Source organism: Stegostoma tigrinum, chromosome 1 (assembly GCF_030684315.1).
Source record: "Stegostoma tigrinum isolate sSteTig4 chromosome 1, sSteTig4.hap1, whole genome shotgun sequence".
Lineage (NCBI taxonomy): Eukaryota > Metazoa > Chordata > Chondrichthyes > Orectolobiformes > Stegostomatidae > Stegostoma > Stegostoma tigrinum.
In genome coordinates this window covers 164,263,956-164,287,816 of record NC_081354.1, presented here as the reverse complement: position 1 = coordinate 164,287,816, position 23,861 = coordinate 164,263,956, and the positions used below count along the sequence as shown (strand labels likewise).

General features: G+C 42.1%; 1 protein-coding gene across 3 annotated transcripts in view; it reads right to left on the bottom strand.

Annotated features, from left to right (window-relative positions):
* Positions 1 to 11,398: 11,398 nt before the first annotated feature.
* Positions 11,399 to 23,861, bottom strand: part of slbp (stem-loop binding protein) — a 30,416-nt gene continuing 17,953 nt past the window's right edge. For 2 of the 3 annotated variants that reach the window (XM_048558942.2, XM_048558849.2), the window contains exons 4-8: positions 20,482 to 20,544; positions 19,665 to 19,799; positions 16,738 to 16,887; positions 16,344 to 16,461; positions 11,399 to 12,358 (exon numbers count right to left, since the gene is read on the bottom strand). In XM_048558942.2, coding sequence (XP_048414899.1) covers positions 12,248 to 12,358; positions 16,344 to 16,461; positions 16,738 to 16,887; positions 19,665 to 19,799; positions 20,482 to 20,544 — 577 coding nt within the window. In that variant the 3' untranslated portion in view covers positions 11,399 to 12,247. The remainder of the gene's footprint in view (positions 12,359 to 16,343; positions 16,462 to 16,737; positions 16,888 to 19,664; positions 19,800 to 20,481; positions 20,545 to 23,861) is intronic. The other variant, XM_048559033.2, reaches the window with a different exon arrangement.

The following is a 23,861-nucleotide window of genomic DNA, read 5'->3' as shown; positions in this document are numbered from 1 at the left end:
AGGCGGACCGAAGATGGAGAAAAGAAGATAGGTGGAGAGGTAGGGAGGGGATAGGTCAGTCCAGGAAAGACGGACAGGTCAAGGAGGTGGGATGAGGTTAGTAGGTAGATGGGGGTGCGGCTTGGGGTGGGAGGAAGGGATGGGTGAGAGGAAGAACCGGTTAGGGAGGCAGAGACAGGTTGGACTGGTTTTGGGATGCAGTGGGTGGAGGGGAAGAGCTGGGCTGGTTGTGTGGTGCAGTGGGGGGAGGGGACGAACTGGGCTGGTTTAGGGATGCAGTAGGGGAAGGGGAGATTTTGAAACTGGTGAAGTCCACATTGATACCATTAGGCTGCAGGGTTCCCAGGTGGAATATGAGTTGCTGTTCCTGCAACCTTCGGGTGGCATCATTGTGGCAGTGCAGGAGGCCCATGATGGACATGTCATCTAAAGAATGGGAGGGGGAGTGGAAATGGTTTGCGACTGGGAGGTGCAGTTGTTTGTTGCGAACTGAGCGGAGGTGTTCTGCAAAGCGGTCTCCAAGCCTCCGCTTGGTTTCCCCAATGTAGAGGATGCCACACTGGGTACAGTGGATGCAGTATACCACATTGGCAGATGTGCAGGTGAACCTTCTGCTTAATGTGGAAAGTCATCTTGGGGCCTGGGATAGGGGTGAGGGAGGAGGTGTGGGGGCAAGTGTAGCATTTCCTGCGGTTGCAGGGGATGGTGCCGGGTGTGGTGGGGTTGGAGGGCAGTGTGGAGCGAACAAGGGAGTCATGGACTTCACTAGTTTCAAAATCTCCCCATCCCCAAACCAGCCCAGTTCGTTCCCTCCCCCCACTGCACCACACAACCAGCCCAGCTCTTCCCCCCCCCCACCCACTGCATCCCAAAACCAGTCCAACCTGTCTCTGCCTCCCTAACCGGTTCTTCCTCTCACCCATCCCTTCCTCCCACCCCAAGCCGCACCCCCATCTACCTACTAACCTCATCCCACCTCCTTGACCTGTCCGTCTTCCCTGGACTGACCTATCCCCTCCGTACCTCCCCACCTGTACTCTCTCCACCTATCTTCTTTACTCTCCATCTTCGGTCCGCCTCCCCCTCACTCCCTATTTATTCCAGTTCCCTCTCCCCATCCCCCTCTCTGATGAAGGGTCTAGGCCCGAAACATCAGCTTTTGTGCTCCTGAGATGCTGCTTGGCCTGCTGTGTTCATCCAGCTCCACACTTTGTTATCTACTATAATGTAGACTTTTTTCAAGACATCAGTGTTTATTTCCCCAAGTCACACAGACACACATACAGCCATTGCACATCCCCTTTGTAGTGTAGATGTAGATCTTGCCTAAATGACAGACACATTGTCAGATGGTTTTGCCATAGACTCATCAGGACAAATGCAAGAATGTCCAATTTCAAGGTCACAACTGGTGGAAAGGTTGTTATGATCATTTGAAATTTAGCATTTTTGAATTTGTGCTAATGACTGTAAAATGGAGAAACCTGAGCAATACTCCTGTCTTTTCAACAATATATATTTGTATGTTCTTGTAACATCATCATTCCCATCACTCTTCTCTTCCAGATGCTGCCCTTCTCCTTCTGGAAATGATGGGCCTCAGCACCACCTCAGACTGGGGACATGTTCGACAGCACAGTGATTCAGTGGTTAGCACTGCTGCCTCAAAGCACGATGGACTGGGTTCAATTCCAGCCTTGGGTGACTAACTGTGTGGAGTTTGCAGGTTCTCCTTGCGTCTGTGTGAGTTTCTGTCGAGTGCTCCAGTGTCCTCCCACAGTCTAAAGACGTATTAGTGAGGTGGTCTGGCAGTGCTAAATTGCCCATAGTATTCAGGGATGTGTTGGTTAGGTGTGTTAGCCATGGGAAATGCAGGGTTACAGGGATAGGGTAGGGAGATGAGTCTGGGTGGGATATTCTTCGGTGGGTTGGTGTCAACTTATTGGGCTATATGGCCTGTTTCCACACTGGTGATTCTATAAAAAAAGGTGGCACTCTCAGATGGCCACAAACATTCCTGCTCAGTAATTGGGAAGTAAAGGCAAGTTAGACTTGGTAACCAAGCCCAAAAGGCCTGTCCTCTCCCCCTCACTCACCCCGCTCCAGCCTCGGCCCTTGGTAGGTTTCCCACTGCCACCGCCTCTCAGCCCCCTATTGGATAGAATATGTGGAAGCTGATACATGGGATTAATCCATATTCATCAGGGTCAGCTTGATTATGCAGACTCAACAGTTGAGTGTCAGCGTCTAGAGTTTGACAACACTATAGCTTGTTGGTATTTAGAGCTTAGTTTACTGAATCATTATGATCTGTTACACTACTAAAATATACGATTTATGATTTGCTATTACAAAAATTACATTATCCAGGAATTTGAATGAAAATAAAAAGAGAAGATAGACAACCTGGAGATTGATGAAACACAATTTGCTTATAACATGATGACCAAGTGTTAATCTACAATGAATTAACTGGCATAGACTATACTCCAATTTACATGTTTTGTACCGTGAATACATCATTTGTTTCTTATTTATTCATGGGATGTGGGTGTCACCTGCCAGGCCAGCATTTAATATCTGTCCCTAATTGCCCAGTGGGATGTTAAATGTCAACCATATTGCTGTGGGCCTGGAGTCACACATAGATCAGACCAGACCAGGTAAGGATGGAGTTTCCTTCACTAAAGGATATTAGTAATCCACACGTGTTTTATGATAATCAATATGGTTTTATGGTCATCATTAAACTCCTAAATCCAGATTATTTACATCCACTTTTTAAAACTTGCCCTTGCAATAATGTCACAGAAGATTTTATAGTATATGTAACAGTGGAGATGTATCCCCCACACTTGTTATAACCATGCCTGTATTTATTATGGGCCATCAATATTTAATATATAACTTTTGATTGTCATACTTTAAGCTTTCACAAACTAAGATGACTTTTAATGAGGTCAAATACTGAACTGAAATGGCTGCTATGTTCACCTAACCGGCTTGAGCTGTCGAGGATGAAATTGATAGTTAAAGATGACTTTGGTCCAGGAGATCAGGATGTAAAATGGAATATGAAACAGTAGGAGAAAGAAATTAGTCATAGGAGTTGTTGACAAGTCCCCTAAACTGTAATAACAATGTGGGACGAAGTAAACAAAAATAAATACTGTGATAAAAGAACTGCATCTATCATGGATGATTTTAATCCATATATAAAATGAAAATTTAAGATTGGCATGGTGGCCTGGATGAAAAATTCATAGAATGCTTCAGAGATAGTTTCATAGAGCAGCATGTTGCAGAACCAACCACAGAATAAAATTCCACTAGATTTTGTACTGTGCAATGTGACAGGATTATGTAGTAACTTCTGAGTAAAAGGTACCCACAATTAGCATTGACTACAATAGGATTAAACTCTACATCCTATCTGGAAGGAAGAAGAATGGGTCTAGGACTAGCATTGCAAACTTAAATAAGCATAGGCATGGGGAAATGGAAGCTAGGCTAGCTGGGATACTTGGATTTAAATTTAGATTTTATTGTCATGTATACTTAAGCACTTAAATACAGGAGTACGATGAAAAGTGTATAATGTTACCACACATGGTGCCACCTTAGGTACAAATGTAACTAGGTACAAAAAACTTAGGTACAAAGTAGTAAGAGAAACAGTTAAAAAGTTAAGTATTACCTTTATTGAATAAACAGAAAAATAAAGAAATAAGGCTTAAAAAGCAAGCCACCGAGAGACCAGACAGAGACCTCATCATCAATTGCCAAGAGACCAGCCTGAAATTTGCTATGAGCTGCCAAGATACCAGGCTGAGACACCATCATGAGCCTCTGGGTGACCAGGAAGAGACATTGCCAAGAGAGCAGGCCGAGATACTGCCATGGGTGCCTTGATGTGTCCGCGCCAAGGCTAAGTAGGAACAACAAGAGAAAAGGAAAGGAAAGAGAAGGAAACAAGAAGTACAAGGACAGAGTGGACGAGCTCCAGCTGGAATGTCCTACTCTGATGTCATCTTGGATCTAGCTAGGGGATACTAGACTAAGAGAGGTGATAGAGAAGTGAGGCAGACATTTATGGGATTTTTCAAAATATTCTATCTCAAGGCATCCATGATCTGTTTGAGAACTACTTACATGACACCGCCTGCCTTAATTTCCATATTTCCCTCATCCACTTCAACCTATCTCCCTCTGAACTTGCTATACTCTATTCTCTGAGATGTAACATTGACTTTATCAAACCCCCTGACAAGGGTGATTCAATAGACATAAGTATGATGTCATTTGGATCTTTAAGTCTGCTCTGTCATTCAATAAGGTTGTGGTTGATTTGTTCTTGGAGTTATGCAGAATGTTCCAAATTCTATTCAATTTATTTCCAATAACTTTTAAATAGTTCTGCCTCTCAAAAATCTCTTCCCCCATCCTGCTTAAAAATATTCAATGACTCCACTTCCACTCTTTTCTAATGTGAAGTTCCAAAGTCATACAGTTGTGTCAAAAAAATTCCCCTCATCTGTTCCAAAAGGACAACACCTAATTTTAAAGAGAGTCCCCAGTTGTGGACTCACCCACAAGAATAACCCTTTCTTTTTTACTGGTCCATCTTGTCAAGATCATTCAGAATCTTAACTGGAATCAAGTAATCGCTCATTCTTCTAAATTCCAGCGAAAATAAACACAGCCTTTCCAATTATTCTTTATCAAGACAACTTCCTCAGCCCAGGTATCAATCTAGTAAACCTCTGAATCACCTCCAACTCATTCAGACCATTCTTTAAATAAGCAGACAAAAACATCATACTGTATTTGACAAATGGTCTCACTAACACTTTGCATTAATTGAAATATAATGTTATTACTTTTATAACAAACAAAAAAAAATTGCTGGAGAAACTGAACATGGCAGCATCTGTGGAGAGAAAGCAGTTAATGTTTTGATTCGTCTGACTCTTCTTCAGAGCTTGAAACAGTATTTATGCTGATGAAATGGGGTGTCAAGGAAAAGGGGTGAGTGAACAATGGAGTCAGAGTCGAGAGAGATAGAAAAATGGGTGGGCAAAGGGATTGCCGATGGTAGGCCAGGGAAGAATAGAAGATAGATAATAAAGTGTGAAGCTGGATGAACACAGCAGGCCAAGCAGCATCTCAGGAGCACAAAGGCTGACATTTCGCGCCTAGACCCTTCATCAGAGAGGGGGATGGGGTGAGGGTTCTGGAATAAATAGGGAGAGAGGGGGAGGCGGACTGAAGATGGAGAGAAAAGAAGATAGGTGGAGAGGAGAGTATAGGTAGGGAGGGGATAGGTCAGTCCAGGGAAGACGGACAGGTCAAGGAGGTGGAGGTGCGGCTTGGGGTGGGAGGAAGGGATCGGTGAGAGGAAGAACAGGTTAGGGAGGCAGAGACAGGCTGGACTGGTTTTGGGATGCAGTGGGGGGAGGGGACGAACTGGACTGGTTTTGGGATGCGGTGGGGGAAGGGGAGATTTTGAAGCCGGTGAAGTCCACATTGATACCATTGGGCTGCAGGGTTCCCAAGCGGAATATGAGTTGCTGTTCCTGCAACCTTCGGGTGGCATCATTGTGGCATTGCAGGAGGCGCATGATGGACATGTCATCTATAGAATGGGAGGGGAAGTTAAAACGGTTTGCGACTGGGAGGTGCAGTTGTTTATTGCGAACCGTAAGCGGTCCCCAAGCCTCCGCTTGGTTGCCCCGATGTAGAGGATGCCACACCGGGTACAATGGATGCAGTATACCACATTGGCAGATGTGCAGGTGAACCTCTGCTTAATATGGAAAGTCATCTTGGGGCCTGGGATAGGGGTGAGGGAGGAGGTGTGGGGGAAAGTGTAGCATTTCCTGCGGTTGCAGGGGAAGGTGCCGGGTGTGGTGGGGTTGGAGGGCAGTGTGGAGCGAACATGGGAGTCACGGAGAGAGTGGTCTCTCCGGAAAGCAGACAAGGGTGGGGATGGAAAAATGTCTTGGGTGGTGGGGTCGGATTGTAGATGGCGGAAGTGTCGGAGGATGATGTGTTGTATCCGGAGGTTGGTGGACTTCACCAGCTTCAAAATCTCCCCTTCCCCCACCACATCCCAAAACAAGCCCAGTTCGTCTCTTCCACCCACTGCATCCCAAAACCAGTCCAGCCTGTCTCTGCCTCCCTAACCTGTTCTTCCTCTCACCCATCCCTTCCTCCCACCCCAAGCTGCACCTCCATCTCCTACCTACTAACCTCATCCCACCTCCTTGACCTGTCTGTCTTCCCTGGACTGACCTATCCCCTCCCCACCTATACTCTACTCTCCACCTATCTTCTTTTCTCTCCATCTTCGGTCCGCCTCCCCCTCTCTCCCTATTTATTCCAGAACCCTCACCCCATCCCCCTCTCTGATGAAGGGTCTAGGCCCGAAACGTCAGCTTTTGCGCTCCTGAGATGCTGCTTGGCCTGCTGTGTTCATCCAGCTTCACACTTTATTATCTTGGATTCTCCAGCATCTGCAGTTCCCATTATCTCTGATACAAGAATAGAAGATAGATTGGTGATAATGGGGTCTGAGTGATTGAAAATGTATCGGCTGTGCTTAAAGCTACCCATTTTATGACAGGACTTGGGGATGTGGGAGTATGTAATAGACAAGGAAGGAGGTATTTATGCTGTGAAATCGTTACACTTGACATCAAGTCCTGAAGTCTGTAAGGTACTTAAACAGAAAATGAGGTGTTGTTCTTCTTCTCTTCACAGGTGCTGCCAGACCTCCTGAGTTTCTCCAGCAATTTCTGTTCTTGTTTTTCTTGCAGATCTCCAACATTTAAATTGTTTTGTCTTTTTTTGTTCAACTCCTCTTAAGTTAAAGAATAATGTTTTATTAGATTTCTTAATCACCTGCATCTGGACTGACTCGTGCTAGAATATCTAGATCACCCACCACCTTGGAATTCTGCAGTTGTTGTCCATTTCAAGTGTTCATTTCATTCTTCCTGCTAGTGAACAATTTCACACTTCCTGGTTCTACCTTGCAAATTTTGAACACCAACTCACAGACACTTCTTATTATCCAGCTGGACCATAAGCCCATTAAATATCATGTTGTTTCCAGGAGTGTCACTGACTTCATCTCCAGAGAGATCCCCACCTCAGTCCCTCAGTGCTGCATGGCCTGCTTCTCCCTTCTTCCTGAAATTTACAAACAAGACAGACCCATAAGTTCAGAGATTGTAGGAACTGCAAATGCTGGAGAATCTGAGATAACAAGGTGTACAGCTGGATGAACACAGCAGGCCAAGCAGCATCAGAGGAGCAGGAAGGCTGACGTTTTGGTCCTAAACCCTTCTTCAATTCAACCTGTTCTTTTCCCATTGAACATTCTCCTTCCCAACTTGACTTTTTCCTCCCACAAAACTCTTACCACTTACATTCACAATTTTTCTGACATTCCTATACGAAGTCCACAATTTCCTGACCCCAGCTGCCTCTTTTTCACCATGCCTGTTCAATTCCTCCAGAGTACCCTTCGCAAACAGGATGGTCTGACAGATTTCTGTCTCATCTTTGAAGGGAGGCCTGAGCGGTTCCTATCCACTAAAACCTGGCAAAACTAGTCTTCACATTGAACAATTTTGCCTTGAACTCATCCTTTGCCTTGTAAAAAGATGTACAGGTACCCACATTATCCACAAAGAGTCACGAAGAACTAGGGTCAATGTGAAACATTCTTTATTCCAGTCCTACTTGGGCCTGTTCCCATTGCTGTCTTAGGTGCATTGATGGCTGAACCTGTGCTGCTCCCTGCTAGAATTGGAAAAAAAAGATTTTTGCTTTCAATTTCCATCCTTTTCTCACCTTCACCTGGTCCATCAGATTCTTCCTTGATTTAATGGCTTCCATTTCTGGGAAAGACTGTGTATAAATATCCATTACAAACATACTGACTCCCAAACCCAGCATTGCACCTGTTCCAATGATTCCACTACCTGCTACAGTGGTGCTTTCAATATGTCGTCCTTTTCAATGAGAATTCCTATGCCATCATTGATTGGGCCTCAGTCACGTATGATCCATTTTCCCGCATGTCTGCCTTCACCCGTTCCCTTCCTAGAATTATAACATTCCCTTGTTCTCCCATTCTGATTCCACCAGCCTCTGCATTTACAGGATCATCCTATGCTATATTTCCCTACCTCCAACAGGGTGCCACCACTAAACACCTTCCTCTTCCATCAGCATTTTACAGGTACTATTCCCTCTATGACACACAATTCAATCTTTTGTAATCTCAACATCTCAAACGTTGTGGGAGGCAAGGGAAGAAATTGCAGAGATTTTTGCTTCATCTTTAGCAACTGCTAAAGTTCCAGAAGACTGGAGAGTGGCTAATGTAGTTGCATTGTTTCAGAAAGATAGCAAAGAAAAGCCAGGGAACTACAGGCCAGTGAGCCTGACATCAATGGTAGGCAAGTTATTGGAGAGGATACAGAGGGACAGGATCAATCAATGTTTGGGAGAGTCGTGGCCTGATTAGGGATAATCAGCATGGATTTGTGCATAGGAAGTCATATCTGACAAATCTTTTAGGCTTTTTCCAGAGGTAACCAAGAGGATAGATGAGCAAAGGGCAGTGGATGTTGTCTATATGAACTTTAGTAAGGCCTTTGACAAGGTCCTACATGATAGACTATTATGAAGGTTAGGTCACATGGGATCCAGGTAGAGATAGCTAATTGGATTCAAAACTGAATCGTTAGTAGGAAACGCTGGTTGAAGGTTGTTTCTTGGACTGGAGGCCTGTGACTAGTGGTGTGTCACGGGGTCGGTGCTGGGACTTTTGTTATTAGTTATTTACGTAAATGATCTGGATGTGAATGTACAAGCATGATTTAAGTTTACAGATGATAGGAGGTAACATTGATAACAAGGAACATTATCAGTGAGATCTTGATTAGATGGGGAAGTGGGCTAAGGATTGGCAAATGCAATTTAATACAGATGAGTGGGAGTTGTTGCATTTCACAATGTCAAACGAAGGTAGGACTCTGAGAGTAAATGGTAAAGTCCTGAGGCGTGTTCTGGAACAAGGGGACCTAGGAGTACAAGTACATAGAGATAATGGGAACTGCAGATGCTGGAGAATCCAAGATAACAAAGTGTGAAGCTGGATGAACACAGCAGGCCAGCAGCATCTCAGGAGCACAAAAGCTGGCGTTTCGGGCCTAGACCCTTCATCCTGTGAAGGGTCTAGGCCCGAAACACCAGCTTTTGTGCTCCTGAGATGCTGCTTGGCCTGCTGTGTTCATCCAGCTTCACGCTCTATTATCTTGAGGTACAAGTACGTAGTTTGTCAAAAGTGACATCACCGGTGGACAGGGTGGTGAAGGAGGCATTTAGCATGCTGGCCTTCGGCAATCGAGTATCAGAGTTAAGACATTGTTACAGTTGTATAAGTTGTTGGTGAGGCCGCATTTAGAGTATTGTGTACAGTTTTAGTCACCCTTTTATAGGAAATACATAGGTTAAAGTGGAAAGTGTGCAAAGATTTAAAGATGTTGGAAGCACTAGTAGGCCTTCCCTATAAACTCAGAAGTTGGCCAGGATAGGAGTTTACTCCTTGGAATGTAGAATGAGGGGTGACCTTATTGAGGTGAATAAAATCATGAGGGGCATCGATAGGATGAATGCATTTAGTCTTTTCTCCCCCCCACGGATGAGGAATTGAAAACTAGACGGGATAGGTTTAAGGTGAGGGGAAAGATTTATGAAAGGACCTGAGGGAAGACTTCTTCATGTAGAGTGATGGATACTTGGAATGGGCTGCCAGGCAAAGTGGTTGAGGCAATTACAATAGAACATAGAGCCTGTACTGTGCTCTAATGTTCTTCGACTCTATGTTGTACCATCCTGTGAAACCAATCTGAAGCCCATCTAACCTACACTATTCGACTCTCTTTCATATGTTTATCCAATGCCCATTTAAATGCCCTTAAAGTTGGCAAGTTTACCACAGTTGCAGGCACAATAGCAACATATAAAAAAAAAATTTGGATAGGTATAATTGATGGGAAGGGTTGAGGGATACAGACCAAAATGGGGCATTTGCACCTAACTGAGTGGGCATCATGGACCAGTTTGGGCTAAAGGCCCGGTTTCAACGCTGTATTACTATCACTTTCAACTCCTCATGGCATGTTACATTTGCCCTCAGTCATCCTCACAGTCCAAAGCTCCACATATGTTTTTCTGGCAAAAATGTAGTTTACTTTTTATTTGTTATCTAGTATGTTGTATTTGCTGCTCAATGCAGTCTCTACATTGAGATGACCTACAGACTGAGTGCTGTAGAAAACCTAAACTGTCTGAAAGACTGGCTGAAACTCTGGTCATTGAAGCTTTTCAATAGAACATTTTGGTCTTATGGGTGAGCATGCTAGTAAAATGGAAAGCGAGCAGCAGGTGACACTGTAGTTATAATCATGTCTAGACAAATAATCAGGCACAGGTTCAAGTCCAACCATGGCAGTGGTAGAATTTTAAGTGCACTTTTTAAAATTCAAAGTCAAATCAATGACCTTGAAACCACCATCCTGTTGGCATGGTTTGCTCCAAATGGAACAAAAAGTTGCTGTATAAGCTCAGCAGGTCTAGCAGCATCTGGAGGAGAAAACAGAGTTAATGTTTCGGGTCCAGTGACCCTTCCTCAGAACCCAAAATGTTAACTCTGTTTTCTCCTAACTCCTACTCTCACCTATATCATTTTTGTATTACCATGTGCACTGAAACACCCTTACCATCTGTTCTTCCTGCTCCTCCTCCCCACTTTTATTGTTACAGCACAAAAGAAATCATTTTTCAGCCCCTTCAGTTCTGAAATATTAGACTTGAAAGACTAACTCTTTTTGTCTCCATATGGATGCTGCCAGACCTAGCACTTTGTAGAATCAGTATTATCAAGAGAAACAGTCAGTTACGTAGTCAGAGATAATGGGAACTGCAGATGCTGGAGAATTCCAAGATAATAAAATGAGGCTGGATGAACACAGCAGGCCAAGCAGCATCTCAGGAGCACAAAAGCTGACGTTTCGGGCCTAGACCCTTCATCAGTTACGTAGTCAGCTTGTTTCACTAGATGCTTCTGCATTTCAGTCCACTCAGATTTATGTGACAGCTTAAAGTCATGACAAACGTGTGTGTAACCTGAAGCCTTGAAATGAACAACTAAACGAATGACTTATTGTCATATGTAATGCTAAATGACCAGTTTGGGCCAGACTTTCAAGTGGTTTAGGTACAGCAGTACAGTAAAATACACATTCTAGCGCCATTTTGAATTGCTTAAGTTAATTCAATGTAATGAGAATAAACACAGGCAATACATAAGCAATCCAAGTTTTATTGTATAGCTGCAGATTTACAAAAAACTAGAAATATTAAAAATGCTAAGTTCAACAATTTATATTCCAATAGCAAATAATTTCAAATATCTATGACATCTAAGTGGAGTCTGGCTACATGCAAGACAAGTTGCTTTAAATACAAAATAAAATCAGTACAAAAGAGTTTTACAGTTTTCCATTAACAAATTAGACATGCGTCAGTGGATTACTTTTATGCAGATCTGTTAAGTCACGAACAGTGACAGTATTTTAAAATTCACAGGTTAAACATTCCCAAAATTTAAAACTTATTAACTTTATTCAATGTCAAATGGGAAACTGTAGCAATTAGCACCCATTCCATTTGATTTTGATCAAGATAACAGAGACTGCTCCAAGAATAAACACTGAAAACATAACAATGGAATAATCTAGCAACTACAGGTTAGAAATAGGCTTAGTTCTCATATTCCCACCTCTGTATCAATCTTATATAGAAATAGACAAAAAGGCTCAAATCTGCAATCACACAACTTCATCCACATGCCTCAGGTTGTTCAGATAGCCATATCTCATTAAGAAATTCACGGGGGGGGTCAAATTAACCCAAGTAAAATATTTTAAGGATAAGATCTAACATTAACATTGGATTTTGGACACGTTGTCAGAGAGCATATTTCTTAGATAACAAAAAAGCAATTACGTTAATGGATTTGCTGGACTGCAAATTACAAACAAATCTGCACACTGGCATACGAATATGGACAAAGCAAAAGACATTAAACCCTTTAAAGGGTGAGATCATCACAGCATTTGTAGACCTGGTCCATCAAGATAACGTTCTCAATTGCAAGCAGCCTCCTTTAGTTTAACCAAGAACCAACTTCATTAGTTTCAGCTAAACAAGCTTGCAAATCAAACTCTTTGCCCACATTAGGGTACACAAATTCCCTGGTTGGAGCGGAGGAAGATATCTAAAAAAAAACCAAAGCATTAAACCATTAGCTGAAAATGTAACTTGATACTGCCACTTCATTGGACAAAAATAAGATCTCTCACAATAGCACAAACTGGACTATGTCACATAACATTGCGCAACCCAACTCCCATACGCCATTCCTTCTTCTCCTCCCATCTTTATGCATTTGGGGGGGGCGGGATGTGTCAAATTTGTGAAGACCTCACCACAACTGAGTCTCTGTCAAAGAAATGTAATTTTCATTCAAAACAAATGCAAGCCAGCAGAGCAACTGCTACGTGCAAGTTTTTAAAATGGGACCACTGGGGGTGGGGGTGACCTAAAATAACTAGTTCACCAGTTATAAACAAGAAAGAAATCTCAGTGTTTACACAAAGCAGCTTGGTCAAGTAACTGATCTGAATCTTGAATAAGTTAGTGTTTTTTTTAAGAATAAATTGTTACAGTGCACAAGGATATTCAGCTCATTATGTCTGGAGCTGAATTCCAGCCTTTCCGCACAACCCTGTGGGTTGCTTTTTTTAAAATCATCTAATGCCTTTTAGAATGCCTTAACTGAACCTACTCCCATCACACTTCATGCAATGCATTCCAGATCTGTACTACCCTCAAAAGGTGTTTTTGTAAATCCTCACTTCAAATTTATTTCCTTCGCAAAACAAACTGTACCCTGTGCCTGGGAACCCTGCAGCCATATGGTATCAATGTGGACTTCACCAGTTTCAAAATCTCCCCTTCCCCCACTGCATCCCTAAACCAGCCCAGTTCATCCCCTCCCCCCACTGCACCACACAACCAGCCCAGCTCTTCCCCCCCCACCCACTGCATCCCAAAACCAGTCCAACCTGTCTCTGCCTCCCTAACCGGTTCTTCCTCTCACCCATCCCTTCCTCCCACCCCCAGCCGCACCCCCAGCTACCTACTAACCTCATCCCACCTCCTTGACCTGTCCGTCTTCCCTGGACTGACCTATCCCCTCCCTACCTCCCCACCTACACCCTCTCCACCTATCTTCTTTGCTCTCCATCTTCGGTCCGCCTCCCCCTCTCTCCCTATTTATTCCAGTTCCCTCCCCCCATCCCCCTCTCTGATGAAGGGTCTAGGCCCGAAACGTCAGCTTTTGTGCTCCTGAGATGCTGCTTGGCCTGCTGTGTTCATCCAGCCTCACATTTTATTATCTCAGTACCCTGTGGTTTTTTTGGTCCTTTTACAAGTGGGAACCAGTTCTTCTCTCCTTTCCCTCCTTCATTATTTTGAAACAATCAAATTTTTTTCAACCATCTGTTCTCCAAGTGAACAGTCTCAACCTCTCCAATCTATCCGAACTAAGTATCTCATCTCTGGAAACATTCTCAAGCATCTTCTGCACACGCTCCATTTCATGCATATTCTTCTCCGCTGTACCACTATGTCTTGCGTAGAGGTCAGTGGATCTAACCTCCTTGCTCTTGGATTCTACGCCATTATTACAGAAGCCTAGAATGCTGTGTTATATTTTAAACAGCTCTCTACTTTACTTCAGTAAAGCCTTTGATAAGGTTCCACATGATTGTATTTTCTCCAATAGCCTGAGGCACGGGATTGAGGGAGATTTAGCAGTTTGGATTAGAAACTGGCTTTCTGTAAGAAGGCAACTAGTGGTGGTTGATGGAAAATATTCAGCCTGTAGTCAGGTCACTAGTGGTGTGCCTCGAGGATCTGTTTTGGGACCACTGCTGTTTGTCATTTTTATAAATGACTTGGACGCAGGCATAGGTGGATGGGTTAGTAAGTTTGCAGATGACACTAAAGTCGGTGGTGTGATGGACAGTGTGGAAGAATGTTGCAGGGAGACTTGGATAAACTGCAGAATTGGGCTGAAAGGTGGCAAATGGAATTTAATACGAATAAATGTGAGGTGATTCACTTTGGGAGGAATAACAGGAAGGCAGAATACAAGGTCAATGGAAAGATTCTTGGTAGTGTTGATGTGCAGAGGGATCTTGGTTTCCGTGTACATAGATCCCTGAAAGTTGCCACCCAGGTTGATAGTGCTGTTAAAAATGCTTACGGTGTGTTAGGTTTTATTGGTAGAGGGATTGAGTTCTGGAGCCGTGATGTTATGCTGCGACTGTACAAAATGGTACTGCGGCCTCACTTGGAATATTGCGTGCAGTTCTGGTCGCCCCATTACAGGAAGAATGTGGAAGCATTGGAAAAAGGTGCAGAGGAGATTTACCAGGATGTTGCCTGGTCTGGAGCACAGGCCCTGTGAAGAAAGGCCGAGGGACTTGGGTCTGTTCTCATTGGAGAGGAGGCGGCTAAGAGGGGATTTAATAGAGACATACAAGATGATCAGAGGATTAGATAGGGTGGACAGTGAGAGTCTTTTTCGGAGGATGATGACTTCAGCTTGTACAAGGGGGCATAGCGACAAATTGAGGGGTGATAGATTTAAGACAGATGTCAGAGACAGGTTTTTTACTCAGAGTGCCTGCTAATGTAGTTAACTCAGCCACATTAGGAGCATTTAAACAGTCCTTGGATAAGCATATGGATAATGATGGGATAGTGTAGGGGGAGGGGCTTCGATTAGTTCACAGGCCGGCAGAACGTCGAGGGGAGAAGGGCCTGTTCTGCGCTGTATTGTTCTATGTTTTACATGACCTGTCACCTTTAAACGACTCATACATATATATTCAAATACTGCTGCACATTCTTTTGAATAGTACCCCTTCATGTCTCTCCGCATTCTTTGTGTCAAAGTGTATCATTCCACTTGTCGAGATTGAAATTCATCGGCCACCTATTTACCTACTCCACCAATCTGTCCGTTACTTAAATTCTACACAGTCCTCCTCGCAGTCTACATGATGGCCCTGACCTTATCATTTCAAAGCTTCCCCCTTTCCAGCTGTCCCTTTACAAACATCCTCCATCTATCAACTTGTGCAAGTTGTTAATATCATCAATATTGGTCTTTAGATTTAACTTGTGAACCAGGCCAGTGATTTTCCGTAACTATTCTAAAGCTAATAAAATTACGGTCACTGATCCCAAAGTGCTCCCCGACTAACCCTTCAGTCACTTGTCCTGCCTTATTTCCCAAAAGGAAGTCAAGTTTTGCCCCTTCTCCAGTCAGGCCATCTATATATTGATTGAGTGTGAGTGTTTTCCTGAATACTTAATTCACCCCCATTCAAGCCCTTAATACTTTGGCAGTCCCAGCCATTTGGCAAGTTAAAATCCCTACTATTACAACCCTATTATTCTTACAGTGTTCGGTGATCTCCCTCCATATTTGCTCCTCAATTTTTCACCGGCATTTGGGGGTCTATTGTACAATACCAAAGTGATCACCCCTTTATTTCTCAAATCCACCCATAGAGCTTCACCGGACAATCCCTCAGAAGTATCCTCTAAGTAGTGCAGTAATGTTTTCCTCAATCAATAACACTCTTTCCCAGCTTCTCTTACCTCTTCTATTGTTCCTATTGCATGTGCCCTGGAACACTAAGCTGTCAGTCCTGTCTCTCCCTCAGCCATGTTTCTGTAATAGCTATGATATCTCAGTCCCAGATTTCCATCCATGCTGAGTTCATCTGCCTGACCTATCAGGCCCCTCGTGTTGAAATATATGCAGTTTAATTCATGTCTTCCCTCATTCCCTGCCGTGCTTTTGCGTCTCTAGCTTCTGTATTAGCCCTCTCTCGTCTCTCTACTGCTTTGGGTCCCATTCCCTGCCATACTAGTTTAAATCCTCCCAAGTGACACTAGCAAATCTCCCCGCCAAGATATCGGAACCCTCCAGTTCAGGTGCTACCTGTACACCTTGTACAGGTCATTTCTGCCCCAAAGATCCTAATGATCCAAAAATCTGAATCCCTGCCCCCTGCACCAGCTTCTTAGCCAAAAATTATTCTGCCCTATCAATTACATATACACATGGAAGGTTTACCGTTCATCAAGCAATCCCTTAGCTTTAAGATTAAGTTGTTCACCTGGGGGGATGGCGCGCGTGTGTTGGTGGGAGTGCATCCTCTTTCATCATGGAGGCTTGTTCGACTCCCACTTGAGCTGTTCACAGATTCTGTTTCCATATCAAAGTCAAACTCCGTACTGAAAGACACAGGAAGAGTTTACTGTGCTTGCAGCTTAAGCATTTGTAACTAGTGCAAAATTACCATAATACTCAACCCATTATTTCAACAAACAGACCATCAATCACAGAGACAAAATGTTATGCCTTATTTCACAAAAAGGTCACCATCTATAAATGAAATCTAGTCAAAGAGAACAGCACAATTCATTTCAAAATCTGAAACCAATAACTGTACCCTCACCCCAAATATCTTCCATTCTAGTCACACTGATACCTAATAAATTTGAACATACACTGCTTGTAAATCACTGCCTTCTTCTGCTGGTGGATCCCAAGCATGCAGTGCAATTCTCCACAACCTAATTTGCTGGTCCCAGGATCTACGACTGAATTTCTTAAATTTGTTGGGAGTCCTTGGATGAACACCTGGCTTCCGAAGGTGTCTGAAAGAATGAGTTTAGCAAATGAGTACAGAGATAACTTGCTTTAAATGTATAATCTAAATATTAACAGCATATTCTACACCCATCTAACGTTAGCCATCAAAAGACAGTCAGATAAAATTATGTTATGCAATCATTAAAAGACATACTGTGCAGGTTCTACTATTGGGAGTGTAAATACCTCGAATCAGTCCTCATCTCAATTGGATGCATTCAGGGGAAGGCTACAATCCCTTAGATGCAGAATAAAATCACTGAATTTGTTTGTAATATTTTCTAAGGACTTTTAACAGGAGTTTGTTGTAGGAAAGTACTCGTGATGGGACTCTATTTAATGTACTAATAGCTTTAAGAGATTATTTAATCAAAGACCTGTGATCTGTTATTCTGTTTTATTCATTTATGTAATCTTATAATGAACAAGCAACCTTCCAGAAATGAATCACTAACTTCAAACTTTTGATATGCAAAAGAATTTTAAATCTGGTCATATTGGAAGACTGTGGGGTTGAAGTTCTGAGCACTCTTCTTCACCTACATGCTGTTCCTTGGAAGAATCAACCTTCATTTTATATTTGAAGGGTATACCCAGGGTCAGCACTTCCCTCAACCTTTGCAATGCACATTCAGACAGATTCCTTCAACATGCATTCTTGCATCTTGTCCAAACTTAGCTTCAGTCACATCCATCATCTTAGTCATCTCTAATCTCCATTCCCTTGCCATAGTTCAAAGATGTGGATATTAGGTGGACTGGCCATGCTTAATTGCCTATAATGTCCAAGGATTTGTAGGTTAGGTGGATTAGCCATGGGACATGCAGGGTTACAGGGGTATGGTTGGGGTGAGGGGAAATGTAGTGGTGAGTCTGGGTGGGTGTTCTTCAGGTAGACAGTGTGGACTTGTTGGGCCTGTTTCCACACTGTAGGGATTCTATGATTCTACAGATTCTCTGATTCTCTTCTTTGGCCACTGCTGAAATTGACCCAATTTCACTCTCACCTGAGAGGCTGTTTAATTAGACCTCAACAGACCAATTGCCTCCTTTTATACTGTAACCATGCTATGACTTTACCATCGTCTAGGTCAGCCCATCTGCTATTGAAAACCACACCTTCAAATCTGATTACTCCATTCATATCTTGAATAATGTCCCATCCTCCATACTGAATTTAAAGTTCAACAAAAACAAACTAACAACCCACTTTGCAACAAGCTCCATTTATGCACCGTTAATACCAGTGCTTCCTAGACCCCAAACTCAAAACTGTGGTTTTATTTAAAAACTAACTGTATTCCTCCCATCTTCAGGATTCTCAGGTACTTAAACTTTAAATTGGGAATTGGGGATTATGTACTGAAGCCGTTGAGAACTGGTTCGCAGACAGGAAAGAAGAGTGGGAATAAATGAGTCTTTTTCCAAGTTGCAGGTAGTGCAAGGATTAGTGCTTGGAAACCAGTTAGTCACAATATATTTTCACAATTTCAATGAGGAAATAAATCTTCAAATGACAAAGCTGGGTTGGAGGATGCAGAAATGCTTCAGTGTAATTTGGACAAGCTGAGTGAATGGGAAAATACATAGCAGATGCAGTACAATGTGGATTAACATGAAGTTATCCACTTTGGTAGCAAAAACATATCTGAATGGCAATAAAGTAGGGAAAGAGGTAGTGCCATGAGACATGGGTATTTTCATGTCACTGAAAGAAAGCATGCAGGTGCAGCAGGTGATCAAGATGGCAGACAGTATACTAGTCTTCATAGTGAGAGAGGTTGAGTGTGAAGCAGGAATGTGTTGCTGCAGTTGTACAGAGCATTGTTAAGATATCTGGAGTAGTGTGTACAGTTTGGTCCTATCAGTGGATGGATATTCTGGTCATTGAGGGAATGCAACAAACGTTTACAAAACTGATTCCTGGTTTCTGTGTTTACAACAGAGATCTTTCAAAAAGCTTTTAGTCCTCTGTCAATCATCTTGCCTCGTTTAATATCTATTTTCCATCGCCTCAATCTCTCTGAACCATCTGACTCTTACACACTACAGGCATTATACAAAAGTAGGTTCTTTGTGTTTCAATTAACTTAGATTAAACATTACAAGAAAACACAAATGTAGGTTCCACTATTTCTCAAGAATGTCAAGACTCAATTTGACCTACATTTCTCCCTTCCCTCTTCAGACGATCCATTGAGAGCAATCCTGACCAACTGGAGCAGTGTGATTACATAAATAAATTAAGAGGAACGGGAATAGTTTCTAAATACCAAGTGTCATACAATGCATTTAACCAGCTATAACAAATAACTTGAGCAATGTCATGATCCTTCAGCATAAAGAAAGGACAGATGTGCTTTCTTGGTCACAAACAAAAACTGCTGCAAAATCTCAGCAGGTCTGGCAACATCTGGAGAGAAATCAGAGTTCTGAGGAAGGATCACTTGACCCAAAATGTTACCTCGGGTGTCTCTCCACTGATGCTGTCAGACCGGTTGAGCTTCTCCAGCAATTTCTGTTTTCATTTCTGATTTACAGCATTCGCAGTTCCTCAGCTTTTATTTCACGCTCTCTTTGTAGTGATCTCAGTCATATTCAATGTAGACCAGTCACCTCTAGGACAGACTAAAAAGCTTTAATGTTTTCTGTTTTACCACAGATAATCAAGTATGGTCAAGTATGTCAATATAGTCTTAACTGTCCCAACCCTAAGCCTGGCAAAAAAAAATGAACCTCAAAAATATGTGGACAAGAATTTTAAAAAGCATTATGATCTTACTTGGGGACTTCCTGAATGAATCTATCATATGCAATAGTATTCTTTCCATAGTTGATTTGCTTCTGTCTTCTCATCAATACTACTTCATCAGTTTCAAGTTCTGATGGTGCCAGTGATTCTCTGGAGCCACTCGAGCTGAAAATTAGTAATTAGAGATTTGAGAGATCTCCTTGTTCCTTAAATCAAGAAGTTGTTAGTGAAGGAAAAAAACTGGACAATCAATGCATTTTTTTTCGTGTACACTGTGCTGACAGTGACCCCTTTCTGCACTGTAACAATTCTGTGATTGATACGCTACAAACGAACTTAGAGGACTTTTCCAGATTTAAACTGCCAAACCTGAATAAAGGTAAACACCAGTTTCAGGTGCCACAGCACAGCTTGGCAACATTACATGGAGGCTTTACATCGGAGTATGAAATCCCATTCCCAATTGTATTGCAGGAGAAATAATATAAACCAGCAAGAAATCAAGAAACCCTGTAACCCTCACAGCCGGAAATGCTGGTAAACATCTGCTGGGGATATGGCGCTATAGCAGAGGTTACAGCCAGGCAAATCTGGGTTTTTTCATTTGAAACACACAATAGTTGGGGATTACAAGAATCTCTCAGACTTCCAACCGTCATCTCTTCCCAAAATCTCATTCTCACAAAGACACAACAAGCTCCATTCATGCACCGTTGATACTTTTGGAATGAAATTTAATACTTTGATTTCGGTTTCTCAATATCTTGAGAAACTTTGCAATATATTTTTGTGCAGTAGGTTGTGACCAAGCATATATTAATTATTCCTGTAAACACTTTGGCTATACCTTTCAGAAGAGTAATCCTTTTCATGATCATTAAAATCGCTGAGCAAGAGACGTCTTTTGTATCTGAAAGAAAACATTTCAAATATTGAATAAAAATACAATGAAGATTTTAACAAAAGGGGCACAATGATAATGTCATTTAACTAGTAATTTATTGGTAAGGTTATTGGTCTGGGACAAAGATTCAAATCTCACCACAGCAACTAGGAACTTGATACAAATATTATGTCTGGAACAGAGAGTAGTCTCAGTAAATTAACCACAGGTCACTGATAATGTACAAGAAAGTTATTCTTTTAAACAAATGTCCTCTGGGAAAGATAGCTGCTGTCCTTACCCAGGCTGCTTTACATGAGAGCGACACCCACATCCTACAGGAATAAAAAGTTGTACAATTTTTAAAACTACAAATACAGAATAGCATAACTTGCTATTAACAAAAATGGAAGCAGTTCTCCAATTCCAATCACATGCTTCCTTCCTTCAGGATTTGCACATTTTAAACTAAGAAACACATTTAAACAACAAGAGGCCACTTCAGGATTTATTACAACAGGCTTATTTTAGAAGAGTCGAGAGAGTGACCAACACTTTAAACTAGACTACCTGATAAAGCAATGAAGGCAAAAGCAACTAAGGAATCCAAGGACCAGACACAGCAACTGTGACAAGAGGAGAGATTTGGTATCATTCTTCATTGACAAACCCCAGACATTATATGAATGGGTTGCCTCGTTGCCCCAAAAATAAATCACAAGGATTAGGTTTACTGGCAAACAAAGTAAAATATCACATTTTCCAAACCATCTCAAAAGCTGGATGCATTTTACACACAAAGTTCTTTTGGTAATGTTTATGACACCAGCAACTATGCACGTGTTTGTTTGGGAAAGCACACAGTTCTAAACAATAGTCATCAGGTAGACGTAACATGCGACATTATAAGCAAATGTTGTACTGCACATGTGATTTTGTCATGGGGTAGAGTAAATGTTGCCACTCCTGTTTTTCCACCTAGATCTAAGTTTCTAAGTTTACCTGTTCAAAATCGGGAGCTGGGGTGTGGTTTCTGCAAGACCCTATTACATATATTTATTAGATTAATTTTGGAGCATTAGATTTCATAATTTTTCTGCATTATCACCACTGACTAAATTTGTTTCCATTTCAAGGCAATCAGGCCAACGCTGCATCATTTTGTCATCTGATGCGGTGTCAGACCCAGTGCACGCACACACCTGGCAGTTATTGAGTCATCATAGTGTTACATTCGTATGAGTATTCACAAAATATATAAAAGTATAGATGTAAAGACATGGCGGTATATTTTAGTTGTTCACGTGACATTGTTCTGATAAATAACTTTTGATTACTTCATGTGGTCAACTCATAACTGTTAAATATGATCACTATTTTGGGACAGCAGAGGTTAAAACTGTCTGTATTTTTCCAGGTTTTTTTTAGAAAAAATGCACTGTCTAGGTTTTTCCCAAAATATACAGTGACAACACAGGTAAGAGTGGTGAGCACAGGAGGATAGGCACACGTACAAAGAAAGACACAAGGTAGACCCAGGAGCTTGGGCCTCTCCCAGATTCTCTCTCTCCTCTCCCAGATCCCAACGCAGTTCCCCAGGTGCTGATTTCTTGCCCCCTCCCATTCCAATTTCTCCCCCCTCCTCCTCTCCCATGGTTTGTGAATGGGTGAGATAAAGCAACAGATTGAGGTCAGCAGCCTTTTGATTTGTTGATAAAAGGACCTCACAACCATCAGTGAAATCTATAGTTTTGGTCCTTTTTATTAGGCCCGCAGAAGGTACAGCCCAGGTGTCAGTGTCCCTGCCAGAGACAGCAAAAATGAAGACAGTTGAACACAAGCGGTTTATAAAGAAAATTGCTTCCTGAAGTTTAAATGGTGCATCCAGTAGAACATCTTCCAAGATCAGCCAAGCGATGACTCTCCTCCTAGTTAAATCATCTGGGATTTAATCCAAAGCAAACCAATGTCATCCAAAGTTCCATGGAATAAATATTCCGACACGCAAAGCCCAGGTATATTAATTAGTGAACTATGGCAAAATAGGTGTTGCAAACATCCAGTTAATAATTCTCATTTTGTTTTTTTTTTGTAGAAAATGGGCTTCGTTAAGGAACTAATAAGCAACCCAGGAATAAATGCAGTTCAAACAAGCTTGGAGTTTATTAAACTTAACTGTGTCAACATAGGTCCAATCTTCAAAAATAAGACGGACAAGATCTTCAAAGCAGGTAGGTTTACTTAGCCAAGAAGCTTTAGACGTGAAGTTTGCAGTTCAGTAAAAGGACAAGTTATTCATGTGGGTTCCTAGAATTAAGGAAAACTTTGGAACTGAATAGTAGTAATTTGAATTTCTACCTCATTTGTCACATGACTATGGGTGGAGCTCAAAGATGATAGACAACATTTTCCAAGTAGCCCCCCCTTTTTTAAAAAGAAAATGAAACAGGGGTGTCAAAATAGCTGAAAGAAGGTTCCAATCAGGGCTCCTTCTGAAATTCATAGCCATTCTTATATTCTGATAGTTCTTTTGTAGTTAGAACTGTCAGAGAGTAGTTAACCTCATCCTTTTTACTGCAATCAGCTATCATATTGTGGAATCTAAAGCTCCAAACAGCTATTGAGATAGCTGTTTTCAGATCACAAGTACACAAGTGTGATGTTAGGATGCTTGGAGTGTGGTTAGGTAAGGTACCAAGTGGCAGGTTCATATAAAGTAGGATGGGGTGGACGAAACATTGGCTCAAAAGGAGGCAGGGGTGCCAGTGTGATATGGGAGTCTGTCCAGTGGGTGCTGAATGGAGCTAGTTGAATAAATACTCAGGAGTTAACTCTTCCTAAGTAACAACTTAAAATGAGCATTCTAATGAAGTTAAGTGGATTGAGGATTCCATACATACAGAATTGCCCAGCAGAATCAATTTCCCAGAAAATTCCTCATGAGATTGCTATGTCAGGAATTCTGCCTGGTCACCATACGCAATTCACAATTAAACTGGAACAACAGCTGTCAGGCCATCAGAAGATATAAGCCCTTGTTTGTGCAGCTTTACCTTTGAATCAGTCAGCACATAACCACAGATTGGTTGAAAGAAGCAGCTAAAAGATAGTTAGTTCTGTGTCCTTTGTAGCTTCTAACTCCTTGCAAATTAGGCCTACACCAAGTGAAAAATTTTCTGCCTGTGATTAGAATCTGGCATCCAGTATGAAACAAATTTGGAAAGTGGTAAAATAACTGGAGGAGCTGTTTAGCTGGTAGCTGATGTCAGTAATCCCCTCAAAAGCCGTTAAATTTTTTTGCAGTCAAAGTTCTAGAATCAATTGGTCTTTGCAGTTTGAAACCA